At 40.1% G+C, this 21,075-nt stretch overlaps 1 protein-coding gene across 7 annotated transcripts in view; it reads right to left on the minus strand.

Moving 5' to 3' along the window:
* Positions 1 to 21,075, minus strand: part of ITGB6 (integrin subunit beta 6) — a 128,466-nt gene that overhangs the window by 30,739 nt on the left and 76,652 nt on the right. For all 7 annotated transcript variants that reach the window (XM_070507947.1, XM_070507946.1, XM_070507945.1 and 4 more), the window contains one exon: positions 462 to 551. In XM_070507947.1, coding sequence (XP_070364048.1) covers positions 462 to 551 — 90 coding nt within the window. The remainder of the gene's footprint in view (positions 1 to 461; positions 552 to 21,075) is intronic.

Raw genomic sequence — 21,075 nt, forward strand, 5'->3', positions numbered from 1 at the left:
AGTGGTGTTCCTGGTGTGCTTTGCCGTTTTCCCCCTGAATTATGATGCAGTCTCACTAAGCCTGTGGATTTAGTTGTCCACATAGCTCTGTTACTCATTGGCAATTTAAATTTAATTTTTCTCAAGCAGAGAAGGGAGCTTAATTGTATGACTCACGGAGACTTTTCAGTAGAATTAAAATTTTGCAAGTGACAGTGCTCCTGTTGGTTATTATTATAAAAACAACCTCAACTTTATGAGCAAGTTTGGGATTGTTCTATCTTCTGCCCCACCTTTCAGGAAGACCATCTGCGAATAAGGTGAACAAAATTTATATTTTGGCTGCATTAATGCAGGGAGATTTTCTTTGGAGAAGCACTCTCTCTAGCAACAAATGAGAGTGCATTGACTGCCTAAAACACATCTTAGTTTCTGAATAGCAAAGAAATGCAAAAAAAGAAGCCAGTTGTATAGTATCATACTTCATAAGCCGAGATGATGAGCTGGAGAATGTTTCCAGAGTCCTTCTGAAGCAGCCCTACTGTAGCTCCAGGGATCAGTTTCGCATAATTCTGTAAACAAAAAAAGAAGAGGTCAAATCTTGGCTCAGTGTAATTGAGGGACGTTAAGTGGGGGTTCAGCCTGCTGGTTGAGATCGCCTCTATTTAACTGGTGGGGAAAACAGAGTCCTGGTGATAAACGGGTGTTTCTCCTGAAACTGTAGCCCTGCCTCGTGCTGCTTTCTATGCTCAACTGGAATGGACTGGCCAGATTTGCCACCGGGGACATGTGGAGTCCGTGATTGCTTTAGTCTAGGGCTGTGATTTGTATCACAACAGGAGTCAAGTCTCAAATAATAACACTTCTATAAAGTCTTCCATTCGTGGAATATCCTTTATCCACAAACTTCTGAGCATCCTATCAGGAACTATCTTCTCTTTTTTTTTTTTTTTTTTTAAAGATTGGCACCTGGGCTAACAACTGTTGCCAATCTTTTTTTTTTTTTTTTCCTGCTTTATCTCCCCAAAGCCCCACTGTACACAGTTGTACATCTTAGTTGCAGGTCCTTCTAGTTGTGGGATGTGGGACACCGCCTCAACGTGGCCTGACGAGCAGTGCCATGTCTGCGCTCAGGATCCGAACCCTGGGCTGCTGCAGCAGAGCGCGCAAACTTAACCACTCGGCCACGGAGCCGGCCCCTATCTTCTCTTTTTGTAACGTTATGAGAGACAAAGTTTGGTGTCCACGGGCCCCTCAGGTCGCTCTGCAAGTCATTCAGTCCAAGAGTCTTAATTGCCAATTGCTTGGTGGAGAAAAGGAGTGAATTATTTGGGGGGTTGTTGGTAACTCCCCGTTTCCCAGCTGTAATGAGCACTCTTTTAGGTATGTCAGCATGATGCTGAGGTTGGTTGGAATCGCTCCGCACTCATCACAAATGAGTGAGTCAGAACCTAGCTCTAAACTGTGGGCATTCTCCACCTACATTGCTTCTCCTGAGATGTCCTTCCCACCTGAGAAGAACTCACAATATTAGTTCGAATACAGCCAGGGAATGAAGCATGGCAAAGAAGTGAATTTTCTAGGGAGCTGAACATTACTCCTCTGTTATGTTTTAAAACTTTATTTTCAAACAAAAAGTTTTCTAAAGTGTACGGTACGCATCCCTGTCTTCTTAAATAGATTCCCAAGCATACTTTGACTTTTTTCTTCAAGAAAGAGTGTCCCACTTATGCATATTTACTTTAGCTCTATAATCAACAAAGGCTTCTAAAATCCATGGGTAGATAACACCCATCCCTAGTAGACACCAACTGCTATGCTTTTGCTTAATTTTATTTCTTTTTCAATAGTTTCTATCTTCTCCTCGTAAGATACAAGGTATCGCTCGCTGACCAGTTTGCTCATTTTTTCATTTACTGTGGCATTCAACAACATGGATAAAGTAGGCCGAATATGCTGTGCTGCATCAAGAAGAGACAACCCTCTTTTTGTCAGCTGTAGTTTTCTTAGTTGCTGTGTGTTGTGAAATCAGATGACTGAATTTATGAAAATTGTATGTAGGAAAGAGGAAACAAGCTTTGAGTGAAGGATTTAGGGCACCTCCTATAGTTCAAACAAATAGCCTATCTTATTCCAAAGAAGATTTAAGTAGCTTAGAAAATACACAAAACTAAATTAGAATTAATTTTCATTAATTATAAGCACTATCTTAAGTAAATAAATCAGGGCAAAGGGAACCAAGGAGAGGAATAAATGAAGCCAGGGTGATGTTAGAACTCCAACATGTTCTAGGCGGTCCCGGGCACCTGCTAGAGGTGGGCACCCGGGTTAAGTTCAAGCCTTCTACACTTCCTGTATGGAAAAATGGGCTTTGGTTTTAATTTGTGGGTTTTTTTAATGTTCCACTTATTTCAATGTTCATGATTGTGTTTAAGTTTGAATTTTATGGAAATCTGAACTCTTAAAAGTGTCTATTGTCACTCTACCTGGACACTGCATTTTATTATTGAAGGGGCTGGGGGTGGTAACCCAGGTAACATTTCTCCCTTACTCCGTGCCCCACATTGCTGCTTCTTGAAGGTGGGCCCCACTGAGTCAGGGAGAATATGTCAAATAAGAGGAAGGCACTGGTTCATCAACTCACCTTTTCAAATAAGCACATGTCAAGAGGGCCGTGAAGCATGAGACCTGTGGTTAACAGTGAACACCTAAATGGGAACTTGGATTTCACTCAAGTGGAGCTGGAATGTGTGTAAATTTGACTGGTCTCAAAGAGAAGGCAGAGGGAACCTTTAAAGCTAGACAAAGAAAGGTTCAGCTCATTTCGAAAAAGAATTTCAGGGCTCTTAGCCTTGAAACTGCTCTCCTTGAAAAAAGTCCTGGGATCCCCAAGGCTGAGGTGGAATGGGTATTTTCCACAAGCGCTAATTCAAGTGGCCTCCAGATTTTGGGTTAATTCTTGGTTAACAAAGCCAAATCCATCTAACTCCCAAAGCATAATTATGATCCTGCATGTGGTATGACATTTGGCTTTTGGCTATTAGGACAAGTGGTTTCACATTAATCACATTTGCTGATTGCCACTAGAGCGAGGGGATAAAGGAGTTGGCAGCCAGTGGCAGTACCCAGTGATGACATTGACAATTGCGTAGAGGCAAACTATTAATTAATTTCTGGATGCTGATTCCTCCCCAAAGCATTGCAAATAACTAACTAAAAACATGGACAATTTGGCTTTCTGATCTAACACTGTAAAAAATTATGATTACTGTAAATATCATGTGTCAACTGCCTTTCTTTCATTAAAGGCCTAAAGTGCTATTATAAATTGTCCCGATTAAACATGTTAGAAACGTTAGAAGAGGGATGATTTTGCATGCCTGGATGTGATAAATTATAGCACTGTGGCTGTAAAAGATAACTCTTGGATATTAGAAATGGCGAACTCTGAAACACAATGTTGCATAAGCTGATTAGAAATGCAAACTCCTGTGCTTGGGCTTGAATTTCCTGTTATCCATGGATTATCCTAATTATGGATTTCTCTCCTTGTTCCCCCCATGCCACCCAGGAGTTCCTGAGATTGCTTTTCTCACTCAGCATTGCAAGGTTGGCTTTTTCTGATTGTCTTAGTTTTCTTCAAGCTCTATTTATTGGTTCACTATGCACCATCTCAAAAAGATTTCTTATTTGTCCAACAGTCTGCATTTGCTCCCTGGAAATCTCCTGCTTGCCAAGGACAGAGGATAAGAAATGGACGGGGGGTCATTTAGCAGGCAGGCATGAAAGGCATCAGAGGAAAGTGCCTGAATTCACACCTGCACAGCATGGATTCCTCTTGGAGAGTGTCTCCAAGTTCGGGGTCTAGCCACCAGAACCAGCTGTCAGGTGCACACTCCTACCTGGCTAAGGGCAGACGAACATGCAGACGCACACCTGCCGCCCCAGCTAGCCCTGGACATGCTGTTGCCTGTCTCTTCAAAGAGACTCAGGCTGAGGACCTTGGCAGACTCTGCACTGCTTTTGGTGCTATCTTGGTGTTCTCACTCAGAGAAGGGACAGTTCCTGATGTGACCTTCATTCTTGCTTCGACTGCATTTCCTGTTGGGTTAACTTTCATCTTCTGATTCAGAGCCTGGCTGCATTCTGGGATACGGTTTAATATTAACTGTATCCTTGCTGGGCATCTTGATTGGGTTTCTGCCTTGAACAGTGACTCTACTGGACTTTTAGGTTCTATTCTTATGACATTCCTGCTGTAGTCCCAAAGACTCCTCACCACCTCAGACTCCTTAGCCACCATTTTGTATGGACCACACTACTCACGCTCCTCATGAGACAGTGGGAAATCAGAAGCTGACTTGCCACGTATCAGCTGGAACATTTTAATAAAGAATTTGTAAAATCAAATATTTGGAGCAAGCTGCTGCTTCTCTTTAAGCTCTGTGGTTGCTTAACTCTTTCTGTGAAGTCTCACTAATATTGCGGGATTTTTATGCTCAGCACTATTTACTTTCAATGTTATTAAGCAACATCAGTGTTTCTGGTCTTAAACTGTACTCACTAGACATATTTTGCTAAAATACATTTACTGAAAGTTTGGTTTGTGTAGATTGAGAATGTGTGATGTTATATAATCCATTCACAAATATTTCCTCTAATCTCTCACAGTATTTTTTTTTCATCATTACCTTGTACCTCTTCAGTTAGTGGCTTCTGTTTGTGCATTTTCTCTCTCTCCCTTGAACTTTAATGGTAGTATAACACACGTGCACAGTGTACAAGTAATGAGTATACTGTTTAATGAATATTTAAAAGTAAACGTGCAAGTGTGATTACCACCAAGATCAAGAAATAGAACATCAGCAGCCTCCTGGACTCCTCCCTGTATTGCCTTCCAGTCATTACCCCTTCCCCAAAAGCATAATCACTATTTTGAATTTTATCACTATCGAAGTCAGGTGAGACATCTTTGTTGCCTTGGGAGTAAGAAAAATGTCTTAAGTAGGAACCAAGGTAGTTCCTTATACTACCTATAAAGGAAAAGATTGATAAATAGAACTTAAGATTAAGAGTTTCTGCTCTGAAAAGATGCCTTTAAGAGAGTGAGAAGGAGCCACTGAGTGGGAGAAAATATCTCTAATACATCTGATTTGGTGCCAGAATATCTAACCAACTATACGTCAACAAGGAAAAGACATCTTGACAAAAATGGATACGCAATTGGCAAAAGAGGATGTGAAAAGTGTTCAAGGTCATTAATCATTAGAGAAATATAGATTAAAACCACAATGAGATGCCAGTGTGCACCCACTGGAATGGCTAAAATTTTAAAAACTGATGATGCTCTCGTACACTATCAGTGGGAGTCTAAAGTGGTACAACTATTTTGGAAAACTGGCAGTAGCTACTAACACTGAGCATGAGCACACTCCATGACTCAGCTGTTCCTCTCCTAGGTATATCTACACAACAGAAATGAACCCACAACATACGACCGTTCTGAGACAAATGCGTAGACAGGCGTTCATTCTTGTTGTTTGTCAAGAGAGTGCTTCTGGGTGATCAAGATGTCACCTAAGTTGGAGAAAGTGCAGGTAATTCTTAAAGGATCTCAGATCTTTCTGAGACATCTTTCTAGGGTGTTTGGGCAGAAGTAGTAATCAGTTCCTACCTGGATTTCTTCGAGCTGGGGATGGACCCAAGGGAAAACTGGGTGAACTCCTCGGCACTTGCAGCATAACCTGCTTCCTTCTGATCGCTCTCCTTCCTCGAGAGCTGGTCCCAGGACCAAGTCTTTATGAGCTGCAATTACCAATTCAGGGGGCCTCACAACAGGATGAGGCATCACAACATCCTCAAGCATCTCTTGCCTTTGGACACCTGCATCCTCACAAACCCAAGGCTCCTAGAGAATCTGCTGTTGTGGGGACTCTGGGACGGTTTCAGGGAAGTGACAGGAATGCCTGGGGAGGAGATCACATTGCTCTTTATCTCTCCAATTCTGAAAAGCTCACCATTCTGATACAATGAGCCCATGCTATAGACAAGGCTAAAAGTGCCCAGAACTCACCTCCTACCAACATCTGGGAAAGAATAACTAGAGCTAACATTTGTCCCTGGCAGTGTCATCTCTTTCATTCTTCATGGAAGCTCTATTATTTAGGTACCATTAGTATCCCTGTTTTACTGCCAAGATACTGAGGCCCAGGGAAATTAGTTAACTCTCTCAAGATCATCCAGCAAGGAGGCAGTAGAGCCGGAGCCACCTGCTATACTCTGCCTTAGAGCCAGATCTCTTAGCCAGGCCACTGACAGCAGGTGCCCAGCAATGGCTTCCCTGGTCTGGTGATGTCATTGGTGAGCCTGAGAGAGGTAAGGAGTAAGCCTACGTTAACCGGATATATTTGTTTCCCAGGGCTGCTGTAACTAAATTCAGTAGTCCCCCTTATCTGTTGGGAATAGTGTCCAAGACCCCTGGTGGATGCCTTGAAACCGTAGATAGTACCAAATCATATACAGTCATGTGCTGCATAACGACATTTTGGTCAACGATGGACTGCATAAATGTGGGCAGTTCCGTAAGATTTTGTACCATATAGCCTAAGTGTGTAGTAGGCTATGCCATCTAGGTTTGTGTAAGTACACTCTATGATGTTCGTTCAATGACAAAATCACCTAACAATGCATTTCTCAGAATGTGTCCCCGTCATTAAGCATCATATGACTGTATATACTATGTTTTTCCCTATACATACATACCTATGATAAAGTTTAATTTATAAATTAGGCACAGTTAGAGATTAACAATAACTAATAAAAAATAGAACAATTATAACAATATACTGTAATAAAAGTTACTGCAGGTCTTAGCAACCTCAGCATATGATTTTTTTCTTTGGTTATTGAGTCGAGAACTTTCACCTTTTCACTTAAAGGAAGCACTTTATGGCTTCTCTTTGGCATATCCGAATTGCCAGCATCACTACTCTTGTGCTTTGGGGCCATTATTAAGTAAAATAAGGGTGACTTGAACAGAAGCACTGCGATAACACGACAGCCGATCTGATAACCGAGAAGGCTACTAAGTGACTTGGTGGGGGGTGGTGTATACACCGTGGATGCGCTGGACAAAGGGATGGCTCACGTCCCAGACTGGACGAAGCAGGACGGCATGAGATGTCATCACACTACTCAGAATGGCGCTCAACTTAAAACCTACGAATTGCTTATTTCTGGACTTTCCATTTAGTGTTTTTGGACTGTGGTGGACTGCAGGTCACAAACTGTGGAAAATGAAATCAAGGATGAGGGAGGGTTATGGTACCATAAACTGGGCGGCTTACAACAACAGAAATTTACTGTCTCATAGTTCTGGAGGCTACAAGTCTGAGAGCAAGGTGTCAGCAGGGCCATGTTCCCTCTGAAACCTGCAGGAGAGAATCTGCCCTGGCCTCTTCGGGCTTTGGGTGGTTGCTGGCAATCCTTGGCATTCCTTGGCTTGTAGATGTCTCTGCCTCCATCAGCATGTGGTGTTCTCCCTCCTGTGTCTCCATCTCTGCGTCTCTTCTTATAAGGACAGTTTTATTGGATTAAAAGTCTACCCTGCTCAAGTATGACTTCCTCTGAACTAATTACATCAATAAGGGCCTCTTTCCAAATAAGGTCACATTCTGAGGGAGTAGGCATTTGGACTTTAACATATCTTTTGGGGTAACGTAATTCAACCTGTAACATTCTGCTAAAGTTCTTTTGATTTCTCTAACCTTTAAACCCTTAGTTTTAGCTGGAGAAGTGAGTACCTTCCCGGTCACAGAGCTAATAAATGGTAGAAAGAGATCTTGACTCCGAAGTCGGTGTTCTCTCTGCTCCACCAAGGCCCCTGCTGGGCTGGGCCAGGAACTGGCGCAAATGCCAACAGCCATCAAGGGTGAGTCTCATTAGAAAGTTAAGATATCAATGCCTTGTATTTATATATAGGGGCTTAGAGATCATAGAACGATTCCTACCCAAAGCAAAAAGAAAGGAAAAGAAAGGGTCGTGGCTGTAATCACTTTCAAACTGAAAAGCTACATCTTGAAAGGAATGTCGGAAGCAGTGAAAGCATAGAGGCAAAAAAGATTTTTTCCTGGGGGACTGTATTGTGCTATTTATCTGGTCAAAGGAAAACAGCTCTTTGCTGGTGATGCCTCGCTTTCGTCAAGCAGCCTGCTTCTTCTGGGGCTAGGGGAGGAGTGGCTTTGCTGAAATAAGTCCTTCTGAAGGCAGTCAGAAGGTTTTCTTCCAGGGAGGTCTTTCATTCTTGTGGGGTTTTATTCCACTGGTTCCCGTGTTCATTATCGGTAAATGCAGGGCTCCCAGTATTATGCAAAAGTTTACCCCTAGGCTCAACTGCATTACTAGGACACCCAAGATTCCAAAAACAATATGTAATTGTTTCTGGCACACAAGGTAGCTTGAACGTCTGTCTCTGGTTTGCATGATATCTGCTTTGCCTTCAGGCTTTCAATTGTCAGCATTCCACAGGCAGGGAGGCAGCGATGGGAGTGTGCTAATTAGATCAGGTGCTTGATCTTGAAGTCTGCTCCAGCAATGACTAGGTAGTCGGCTTCGGAACTTTTGAGCACTCCCTGTCTTTCTCCCAGTCTGCCCTGGAATGTAATTATCTTGTCAGCCAAGAAGCTGTAGTGCACAGCTGAACGAGCGCTCGGCAGCAGAAACAGAGTGATAAGGGAAGACGAATGGACCCACCGTGCATGACTGTTCTGAGACAAACAAATCCGCAGAGAGGCATCGGAGAATGGAGACTTAGAGAACAAAGAGGCTACACTGAGTATTTGTTACTGAGGATACTTCAGATCTTCTCTTAATAAGATTACCCCGCCTTTTGAGAGGGAGAGCAGACCTTTGCTGGCGAATGCAAGTCCCAAATCGTTAGAAAGCTCTTTTAAAATAGGAAGTGATGTTGGGTTCAGTGGCAGCCTATGTGCTTTGCAGACCAAACGGTGGGTAATAAAACTTTGAAGGATGACTAGTAGGAACATGATGAAGGAGATCAGAAAATAGAAAGCAGGTGCATGTACAAGGACTGCTAAAGAGGTGCGGTCGCTTGCTACTCAAAGTGTGGCGGTTGAGCAGTAGCATCAGCATCATCTGGAAGCTTGTGAGAAACGCAAAATCTCAGGCCCCAGCCCAGACTTCCTGAGTCAGAGTCAGCATTTTAACAAGCTCCCTGGGCCATCGGAGATAAAGGGAGCCTTAAAAACCACTGATGCCTGGGTCTCAGCTCCAGAGATACTGATGTAATTGGATCAGGGTGTGGCCTGGGCTCTGGGTAGTTTACAAAGCTGCCTAGGGGAGTCTAATGAGCACCAAAGTTTAAGAATGGCTGGTATAGAATGATCTGTCCAGGAAGGGCTGTGGCAATTTGGAAAATAAAAGTGTTACGTTTTTAAGCCTATAATACCCATCATGCCTAAGGGGTCCTCAACCTGTCATACACCTGTGATATCTACTCTCTACTCAGTAGTGAAAATGGTGTTTTCAAATGCCTGCTGCCCATGGAGTAGCACCATGCTTACCTCCCTTGGCCTTCAAGATTGAGAGGTCTGGTTTTAGCCTATCTTTCCCACTCCATCCCCTTCTACCCTGACTTGTGCCAGGCTGACTAGCTTTTTTTAGTTTCTCAGACACACCAAGCACTAAGTCCTTTGCTGCCTCAGGGCCTTTGTACATACTTCTCCTCTTGAAAACTCCTCAACCTTCAGGTTGCTGCTTCATAATCATTTCTTCAAAAGGGTCTTTCCTGGACATCCTATAGAAGTGAAGTCTTGTACTCTCCTCTTCCTTATTCTCTATTGCTGCACACTATTCTTATTCATTTCTTAGTAATTATTCCAAAGTTTCTAGTATAAGTGTGTCCAAAATATTGCATGGAACATGCTAATACTAAAAATTATTTGTTGTTTATTTGAAATTCAAGTTTAATTGGATGCCCTGTATTTTTAGGTGCTAAATCTTACAGAAAAAGTATGCCAACTCCCAAATTAATTAATAAAATGTGCCCAAACTCTTCAAGCTCAACAAAATTTTCTGTTTCAAAAAGTTTCTGTTTCCTTTTTGAAGATTCAATACTGTAAGAGCAACAAAATATTGAATTATGTTATAATTAATAGTAGTCCCTTTGTAGCATGTTTTGGGCTCTTTCAGATAATTAGGCATAAAATTAGGATATATAATACTTCCAAACTTTTCTTATGTCTGGGAGCTGTCGGTTTAATTTGTCTCTGTGACTTGATGCCCTGTATAACTGGGTAAAAGGCCATGCTGTGTGGAGAAGGCTTGGGTGCCATTAAACTGTGTGCGGATTCACACCCAGGTAAGCTTCCTTGAAGCAGAGCTGCAATTAGGGCCAGCCTCACAGACACAGACAGAGCGGCCAACTGCACTGCAGGAAAGGCTTCAGGGGAGAGATGGGTGACTGAGTGAAACACGAGTCCCCACATTCTGTGGGGCTCCGAGAAAGCACAGAGAAGTAATTTTACACAGCTTTGAGCCCTTTGATGTCCAGAGAGGACTCCTTGAACACATGTTGGAGTCCTCACCAACAGGGCACATTCAGAGATAAGAAAACGGATACTTGAAATAATTTTGTTGGTCCTATTAAAGCTATCACATGAATGTGTAAAAAAGTAACCAAGTATCATGTGAATATATAAAAAAGTAACCTGGTAGGTTAAAATGTAGTAATTGTGGATGTTCTCGGGCTGCTGGTGGGAGAGGAGCAAGTTTGCTTTTATTTTAAAGGCGACACAATATAAATATAAATATAAAATAATACGGCCACCACAGATTCAGAATTTTGTAGAATGACCTTGATTTCATCTAATGTTATTTTTGTCAATAAAAGTGATTGTTTGACATATAACTAAATGCAATCTAATTTGTATGCCTTTATAAGACCACAAATATGTAAACTCATTCAAAAAATTTGAACATACTTAATATGTACAGTATGATGCCAATTATGTTAAAATATGTAAATGCATGCAAAGAAAAAAGAGAAGACATTTTAAAATGTCAAGAATGGTTAGCTCTGATTTTATGAGTGATTTTTATTTTTTTCTTTGTGCTTTTCTCTATCCCCCCTCTTTTCGTATTTTTTCTTTTTTGCAAATAACATGTATTCATTTTATCATCAGGAAAAGAGTAATTTGAGGTGTGTGGTGTTTTTTGTTGGCTGCACTCTCACATTGCTGATAGGAGAGTAACTGATGCAATCACTTTGGAAAACAGCTTGGACACGCCCAGGAAAGCTGAGGATGCCATTTCCCTGCAACCCAGGGACTTCACTCCTGGATGCGGATCCTCAGTAGAGAACATGTGTGCAAGGGCGTGCATGGCTGCAAGATTTGTAATCCCGCACAACCGAAAGTGGCCCAGTGCCCTCAGCTGCAGAATGAACATATTGCAGTAAATACACTTGATGGAATTATGCACAGCAGTGGAACAGAGTAAACTAGAGTGACAAGCATCTCCACGGGGAAGCCTCTCAGACATAACATTAAGCCCAATCATGTGAATGTACTTAATACCACAGAACTGTATACTTAAACCTAGTTAAAATGGTAAATTTTATGTTAGTCATATTTTACCATAATAAAAAAAGCCCCCAAACATAACATGGAGTCAAAAAGCAAATTGTAGAAATAATGTGTACAGCAAGAAATTAAACTTGTAAGCCCAAACTATTTAATTATTTATGCATATACCTATATTTTTAATAGTGCAAAAAATAAACATGGGAATGATAAACACTGAGTTCAGGATACTGGTTACTTCTAAGGAAGGAAAGAAGGAGGTGGGGTTAGAGTTGGGCACTTACACAGGAGGCAACTGTATCTGGAATGATCTGTTTCTTTAAAAAGTTCAAAGCAAATATGGTGGCAAAAGTTAAGATTTGAGAAAGCCGGGCAGTAGGTGTGGTGGGTCTTCACTATATTACTCTTTTTCTGGATGTTTGAACTACATCATCACAAGAAACTTATAGACTTTGTCTGAGCATGTGTCTCCTTTTTCCCCTTTGGTTGGGACCATAGATAGTGGTTACCATAGATAGGAGCTGTTTTAGATGCCTTGACCAGTGGCATAATGTTCCTTAGCTATGTGGCCTACTCTTACCACTCAGAGCTTAAATAACCCACAAGGAAGAATCCAAATGTCTCTCTTTTTTAAATTCCACACATTAAATTGCTCTATTTGCCTAAATTAACAGCAACAGTAAAGGACCCTAGATTAGGTGTTTACTGGCCTTGAAGGATGCTGCCATTTTTAAAATTTCACCTGTTGCTTCATCTGTTAGACAGCTCTGCTCCATCCTTGGGCTCTGTGCTTTTACCACTCAGTGACTTCCAAAGGCGGTTACTTTATTTAAAAGGCTGCCTCTCAGGTGGTCTAGTGGTTAGGGATTGGCCTGCTCTTTCGCTACAGCAGCCCAGGTTCAACTGCAACTGAACTCAGTGGTTGAGGCTATAGACTCGAACTGCCTGGGTTCAAATCCTAGCTCTCACATGCTACTTGCTTTGTTATTGTGGGTTCTACAGCCATAAAATGGAGACTAAATGATAAAATGAGTTAAAGTACTTAAGCCCAGGCTGCCACCTAATAAACCCTCAGCAAACCTTCCCTGCTATTCTCACAGTCACAGATGCGTATCATCCCTCGCCCTCAGTTTCCACCACTACAAAGTGAAGGATTTGGTCCAACACTCTGACACTGTTAGCATCAAAGGTAGTTTTATGACTGCTGATAAATTTGCTGCCCGTTCTAACAAAGATGATGAATAAAAAGAGGAAAAACATTGACAGATATGAAAACTCTGGCTCCTCAACAAAATCTGCCATGGGTTCTCTTTCCAGAACACAACTACTAAAATGCTCTCATCCTGTTCTTTAGGCAAATCATTGGTTTATGAGTGAGTCTGTTAATGCTCTATGAGACTTTTTGAGGCAGGCACTGTGTCTCGTTCTCCTCTATAGTCACAAACCCTGGTTCATGGGAGATGCTCATGAAATGTTTGATGAATGCATGCATGAATGAATGACTGCAGTCAATAGCATCTTGGTTCCAATGATATACTAGACATTCTGGATGTTATGTAAATCTTGAAATATTTAGACCTTGTATTAGTGAAATTCCATTTTATATTTCTACTTGTGTTGGCCTAATAGGACATCTTATTAAGGCTCTACTTTAAATTTGTATTTTTTTTTCGCTGAGTGTTTATTTTCCAGATTATGAGGTTTTGAGTTCTTTAGAAGAAAAGTACAATGTGTATTCTAAGGGGTAACTGCTGATGACTTTTCATGGTTGAGATTTATTAATTAGCCTGGAAAATACTCCTAATAACTCTGGCCTGATAATCTGAGGACATGAGTTTTATTCCAAATATTCCCTCTCCAACACATGTTTTCATTAATGAGGAAAGTGTAGGCAGCTGGCTCTCCTCAGTCTTTGTTCCTAGATACCATCAACTAAGGAGAAATCAAAATGCTTTTCCATTACACTCAAATTAAGAGCAATTTATTAACTCCATTGAGATTTCTCATAATCCAGAAGACTTTTGTCCGTATTCCTGATGACTTTATTTTCACTAAAAGCATAAATTTGGAATACCCCATTATAGGATGTGGTTGATAGGATAAAGAGCAACTTTTTAGACTATGTCCTAAAATTAGTTCTATTACAGCTAACTAAGCTTCATCTATGCAGAGATCATTGGAATTTGTGGTGATTTCGCCCCTTCAGGTTCAGAGTCATTAATTATTAAAGCTGGAGGTCATCAGTCCAGTTCTTTTATTTTGTAAAAACTGAGGCCAGAGATAAAGGGATTTTCATCAGAGAAAAATTGTTTTTATCTTTTTCAACAGTGAACATTATAAAACAAAATAATAGAAAAGCCTAACAAATAGCAAATGCATCCAATTTTTATTTTATCACCCTCTGTAATTCTTTTGCCTCATTTCAACTCTTGCTGCAGAGAAAAGCTTAAAAGATGAGCAAAAAGAGAAAAGAAGGTGTGAAATAAAAACTGCATTGTTAAAGGAAATGCAGGATAACTGGAAAACAAGTGATAAAATGGCAGCATTAAGCCCCCACATTTCAATAATCAGTCTAAATGTAAATAGATTGAATTCTCCAATCAAAAGACACAGAGTGGCAGGATGGCTTAAAAATCAAGACCCATCAATATGCTGCCTCCAGTAAACATACCTCAGCTCCAAAGACAAACACAGACAGAGTGAAGGGATGGAAGATGATACTCCAAGCTAACGGTAAACATAAGAAAACAGATGTTGCCATACTTAAATCAGACAAATTAGACTTTGAGGCAAAACAGGTAAAAAGAGACAAAGAGGGGCAGTTTATAATGATAAAAGGGACACTCCACCAAGAAGACATAACACTTATCAATATATATGCACCCAACACAGGAGTGTCAAAGTACACAAAGCAATAACAATTAAGTAATAGGGGATATCAACAACAATACAATAATAGTAGGGGACCTCAACAACCTACTAACACCAACAGATAGATCATCCAGACAGAACATCAACAAGGAAATTGTAGAATTAAATGAAAAACTAGGCCAGTTGGACGTAATAGATATATATAGAACACTCCATCCAAAAACAGCAGGTTACTCATTCTTCTCAAGTGTGCATGGAACATTCTCAAAGATAGACCATATGTTGGGAAACAAAGCAAGCCTCAACAAATTTAAGAGGATTGAAATAATATCAAGCATCTTTTCTGACCATAATGCTATGAAACTAGAAATCAATTACAAGAACAAAGCTGGGAAAGGGGCAAAGATGTGGAGCTTAAATAAGATGCTACTGAATGACCAATGGACCACTGGAGAAATCAAATATTATTTTGGAGACAAATGAAAATGAAAACACACCATACCAACTCATTTGGGATGCAGCAAAAGTGGTCCTAAGAGGGAAATTCATTGCAATAAGGCTCACCCCAATACACAAGAAAAATCTCAAATAAGCAATCTCAAACTACACTGAACAGAATTAGAAAAAGAACAAAGCCAAAAGTCAGTAGAAGGAGGGAAATAACAAAAATTAGAGTAGAAATAAATAAAATCAAAACAAAAAGACAGTAGAAAGGATCAATGAAAGAAAGAGCTGATTCTTCAAGAAAATAAACAAAATTGACAAACCCTTAGCCAGGCTTGCTAAGAAAAAAAGAAGACTCAAATAAATAAAATCAAAACTGGAAGAGCAGAAATCACAACAGATACCACAGAAATACAAAAGATTATAAGAGAATACTATGAAAAACTATATGCCAACAAGTTGGACAACCTAGAAGAAATGAATAAATTCTTAGACTCTTATAACTTCCCAAAACTGAATCAGGATGAAATAGAGAATCTGAATAAACCAATCACCAGTAAAGTGATTGAAACAGTAATCAAAAACCTCCCCCAAAATAAAAGTCCAGGACCAGACGGCTTCTCTGGAGAATTCTACCAAACATTCAAAGAAGATTTAATACCTGTCTTTCTCAAACTATTCCAGAAAATTGAGGAAGATGGAGCACTTCCTAACACATTCTAGGAGGCCAACATCACCCTGATCCCAAAAGCAGACAAGGACAACACAAAGAAGGAAAACTACAGGCCAATATCACTGATGAACATAGATGCAAAAATCCTCAATAAAATATTGGCAAACCAAATACAGCAATACATTAAAAAGATCATACACCATGATCAAATGGGATTTATACCAGGGACACAGGGATAGTTCAACATCCATAAATCAATCAATGTGTTACACCACATTAACAAAATGAGGAACAAAAACCACATGATCATCTCAATAGATGCAGAGAAAGCATTCAACAAGATCCAACATCCATTTATGATAAAAACTCTCAATAAACTGGATATAAAAGGAAAGTACTTCAACATAATAAAGGCCATATATGACAAACCCACAGCCAACATCATACTCAATGGGGAAAAACTGAAAGCCATCCCTCTGAGAACAGGAACAAGACAAGGGTGCTCATTCTTGCCACTCTTATTCAACATAGTACTGGAGGTTTTAGCCAGACCAATTAGGCAAGAAAAAGAAATAAAAGGAATCCAAATAGGGAATGAGGAAGTGAAATTCTTGCTGTTTGCAGATGACATGATCTTACATATAGAAAACCCTAAAAAATCCAACGGAAAGCTACTAGAAGTAATCAACAATTACAGCAAAGTTGCAGGGTACAAAATCAACTTACATAAATTGGTAGCATTTCTATACTCTAATAACAAACTAACAGAAAGAGAATTCAAGAACAAAATCCCATTCACAATTGCAACAAAAAGAATAAAATATCTTGGAATAAATTTAACCAAGGAAGTGAAAGACCTATACAATGAAAACTATAAGACTTTCCTGAAAGAAATTGATGATGACATAAAGAGATGGAAAGACATTACATGCACATGGATTGAAAGAATAAACATAGTCAAAAATGTCCATACTACCTAAAACGATCTACAGATTCAACACAATACCAATCATAATCCCAATGACATTCTTCATAGAAATAGAACAAAGAATCCTAAAATTCATATGGGGCTATAAAAGACCCTGAGTTGCTAAAGCAACCCTGAGATAAAAGAACAAAGCTGGAGGCATCACAATCCCCGACTTCAAAATATACTACAAAGCTATAGTAATTGAAACAGCATGGTACTGGTACAAAAACAGGCACACAGATCAATGGAACAGAATTGAAAGCCCAGAAATAAAACCACACATCTGTGAACAGTTAATCTTCAACAAAGGAGCTGAGAACATACAATGGAGAAAAAAATCTTTTCAACAAATGGTGTTGGGAAAACTGGACAGCCACATGTAAAAGAATGAAAATAGACCACTCTTTTACTCCATTCACAAAACTAAACTCAAAATGGATCAAAGACTTAAAGGTAAGACCTGAAACCATAAGACTTCTAGAAGAAAATACGGGCAGTACCCTCTTTTATATCAGTCTTAAAAGGATCTTTTTGGACACCATGTCTTCTCAGATAAGGGAGACAATAGAAAGAATAAACAAATAGGACTTCATCAGACTAAAGAGCTTCTACAAGGCGGGGGAAAACAGGATTGAAACAAAAACACAACCCAACAACTGGGAAAAAATACTTGCAAATCATATATCCAACAAAAGGTTAATCTCCATAATACATAAAGGAACTCACACAACTCAACAACAAAAAAATCAAACAATCTGATCAAAAAATGGGCAGGGGATATGAACAGACATTTCTCCAAAGAAGATACAGGGATGGCCAATAGGCACATGAAAAGATCCTCATCATCACTGATCATCAGGGAAATGCAAATCAAAACTACACTAAGATATCACCTTACACCTGTTAGAATGGAAAAAATAACCAAGACAAAAAGTGATAAATGTTGGAGAGGTTGTAGAGAAAAAAGAACACTCATACACTGTTGGTGGGAATGCAAACTGGTACACCCACTATGGAAAACAGTATGGAGATTTGTCAAACAATTAAAAATAGAAATACCATATGACTACCACTGGGTATCTATTCAAAGAACTTGAAATCAGCAATTCAAAGAAACCCACCACCCCTTTGTCCATTGCAGCATTATTCACAATAGCCAAGATGTAGAAGCAACCTAAGTGCCCATCGACTGATGACTGGATAGAGAAGATACGGTGTATATATATACAATGGAATGCTACTCAGCCATAAAAAAGGATAAAATCATCCCATTCACAACAACATGGATGGACCTTGAGGATAATACGTTAAGCGAACTAAGCCAGATAGAGAAAAACAAACGCTGTATGACTCCACTCATATGTGGAAGATAAATAAACACATGGACAAAGAGAACAGATTAGTGGTTACCAGGGGAAAGGAGGGTGGGGGGTGGGAACAAAGGGTGAAGTGGTGCACCTCTAATATGACTGACAAATAATAATGTAAACTATCATAACCTCAAAAAAAAAAAAACCTGAGTTATTGATTCCTGAAAAATTGAAATGTATATTGGTAGATAATTTTCACAAGCCACACAAGAACATCAGTCTCATTTCATGCTGTGGCGATTTGTTATGCTTGTTTTTTAGATACAACGCCTGTCAAGTCGGTAATTGCTCAGCAGTTTTCCTTGCACAGACTGGTAAGAAGGCTCTGGAGCTTATTCAACAAGTTGGTCCCAAGACTGATGCAGAGGGCTCCTTTCTCTCTGGTGCTCTCTGGGTCCAAAGCGGAAGGGGTGGAGAAAGGACAGCCAGGGCTGCAGGCGATTGTAGCAATGGATCAGGGACTCCCACCTGCTCTTGTAAATGTGCTCCTTCAACCTTAACAGGTATTTGTCACCCAAAACTCCAAGTCCCTATTTAGAAACTTTGACCCAACTTGAGAAAAGATCTTGCAGCAGTTAAAAAAAAAAAAAAAATTCATTCAACAAATATTTATTGAGCATCTACTGTGCACAGAGAATTGGCCTAAATAGAAAGGTGAGCAAGACCCACCATTCTCTTCAAGAGCTGCTAGTAGAAGATTTTCACCTCCTGAAGGAAGGGTCCTTTGGTGTTATAAAAACCTTCTTGGGCTCCCCGTCCCCCTGCTTTAGACCCATCACTCTGTCCTTATAACCACAGGAACAGCAAGTCACGGTCACAGATGTTAGTAAACCAGAAGTGTCTATTACCTATATATCTTGTTTACTTCCTAAGTACTGTGTTTCAACATTACATCATAAATACCAGGCCATATGATAATAATTATTATTATTAACTTCACAAAATTCATCTTTTCCAGCTCGATGTAGACATTTTGAAAAATACGAGATATTTTAAAGTCTTGCAAATAATCCCAGGTGATTAATAATATGATTTGACAATGTAGCAGAGAACACTGATTTAATTGCTTTTTATCTAAATATCTCCCTAGGAAGGAAAAACTAGTCAAATTAGACAGTTGGGGTTTAGTAACCTGATACTATCTTAATGAAAATTAACGGTAAACATTTGAAAACAGCAGAGAAGATAAAAAAATTTTTTTAAGCTTGGGTAATTGAATCCTGATTCAAAATGGTATTTAGCACTAGAAGGTAATATACTACGTACTGCTCGGTCTATTATCTATCATTATCTTTTAAACCCTGTAATTGGACAAACAGGAAACTCTTCATAATAATAAGTTTGTTCACAATCATGTGTTTGTTGGAGTCTGGAGTGCACACTGCAGTCTTCCTGAACTGAAGGAAACTGCTTACATTATCCTTTCCCTTATTCCTTCATTTCTGTTAGCACAGAGTACAGCAACACTAAACACCTGGGCAGTCCAAAGCATCTTACCAAAATCACTGGAAAAAACAGTAATTTTTCCTGCGTTCCATGAGTGGGCAACATAAATCTTATTTGCTGCAATACGGGGCCATCATTGAACCTGACCCAACGCATGCCTGCTGTGTTTGCACATAACTGCTTATACATAACTGGGGCAAACAATTTGCCTTCTGGAATTTCCATTAGATCCAACCACTTAGTTGCCTTATTTATCCTATCGCTGGTTTTATTTTTCAGTGATTCTTTGGTGGTTATGTTCCTTCTATCGCAGCTATCCAAACCTCAGGTTGTGTAGGGCTCCCTCTAAGATTTGAATGGAAAGACAACATGAACCACTGTTGGTCTATTTTCAGTTTTCATTATCAATAAAACAAGAGAGCAGCATTTTCATGCTGTGTGAAGCCTTCAGGGAAGTGCAATGTTGCTGTCATTATCTTTAGATCAAGCTGCCGCCTGCCCCCACTAATGCAGATGGAAGGATAAGTCCATCAAAATGAAAATAAAGTAATGAAAGGATTGAAGCCATAGAGTGGGCTGCCGACCTGGTCTGCTCCGTGGATCCCTGAAAATGTCCCTTTGAATTTAGAGAAGCCTGGATGGCCAAGACCACAGATCCTGACAGAACATAAATTCACCTCATAATGAGATTAGTAGGCAGGCAAAATAAATGTCCTGCTGTTACATTAGAGACAGGCTCTAATCTGGTGCTTTCCTTAGAAATAATCATTTCCCTTGCAACAGGGGAACCATGGATGCAACTAGCTTAAATCTGACAGATTCTGTTTTGCCACGTAGTTATTTTTCATCTTCCTCTGTCTTTTTAATAGCAGTTTTGAGAAGGGGTATAAATGAGTTGTGAGTCTTAAAGACTATTACCAAAGTGTGTTATGGGTGTCCATGTTCATGATCACCAATAGTGTTTCCTAGACTCCTCTTTTAAGAAAAGTTCTGTACAACTCCCCTCTCCTTTGCAAGCAGGAGCCCTGCTGTGGAGGACCTGTAGTGACCCCCAGGGTCTCCTTACTCCAGCCTTAAGCATCAAAGGCAGAATAGACTCACTATTGTATTTGGGTGTATTTTTTTTAAATCTTGACTGCAACTCTACTACTTAAAACCACTGGAAGCAAGTATCACATACTAAAGAGCCTTAAGAAAATGCCCAGATCAGGTGAACCCACATGGTCTCTGAGCAGAACAAAGGCCTTGAGTATGTAGCTTGATTGCGAGGGACTTCCTTGGTTTTCAGCAGCAGGCAATCTCACCTGCAGCACAATACCCTCCTCTCATTAAAAATGCAAGATAGGATCTCCTCCCGGATCCTTTCTGCAGAACCTGATGCAAGCTCATGGGCTGCACCATACTTAGCAGTGCGTGGCATTTAATCAAAGCCTTCTGTGAAATAATCTCAGAGTTTCCCCAGCCCTGTAAAGTCACCAAGCGAGTTGAGGTCCTTTCAAAAGGAATGGGAGATCAGACTCTGAATTTAAGAGTCTCTGAAGCTCCTGCATAGAAACCACAGACAATTTAATGTACACCTATTTTCTGCACATTTTCTACGGCCTAGGCTAGACACTCCTCACTTCACTGTGAAAGTGCCCATTAGGGATAGATGATCCACGAGTATCCAAATTCATGGCACTTTCACGTATTGTTTTTCTTAGGCTGGAAAGAAACCCTTTG

This window comes from Equus asinus, chromosome 4 (genome assembly GCF_041296235.1).
Source record: "Equus asinus isolate D_3611 breed Donkey chromosome 4, EquAss-T2T_v2, whole genome shotgun sequence".
NCBI classification, from domain to species: domain Eukaryota; kingdom Metazoa; phylum Chordata; class Mammalia; order Perissodactyla; family Equidae; genus Equus; species Equus asinus.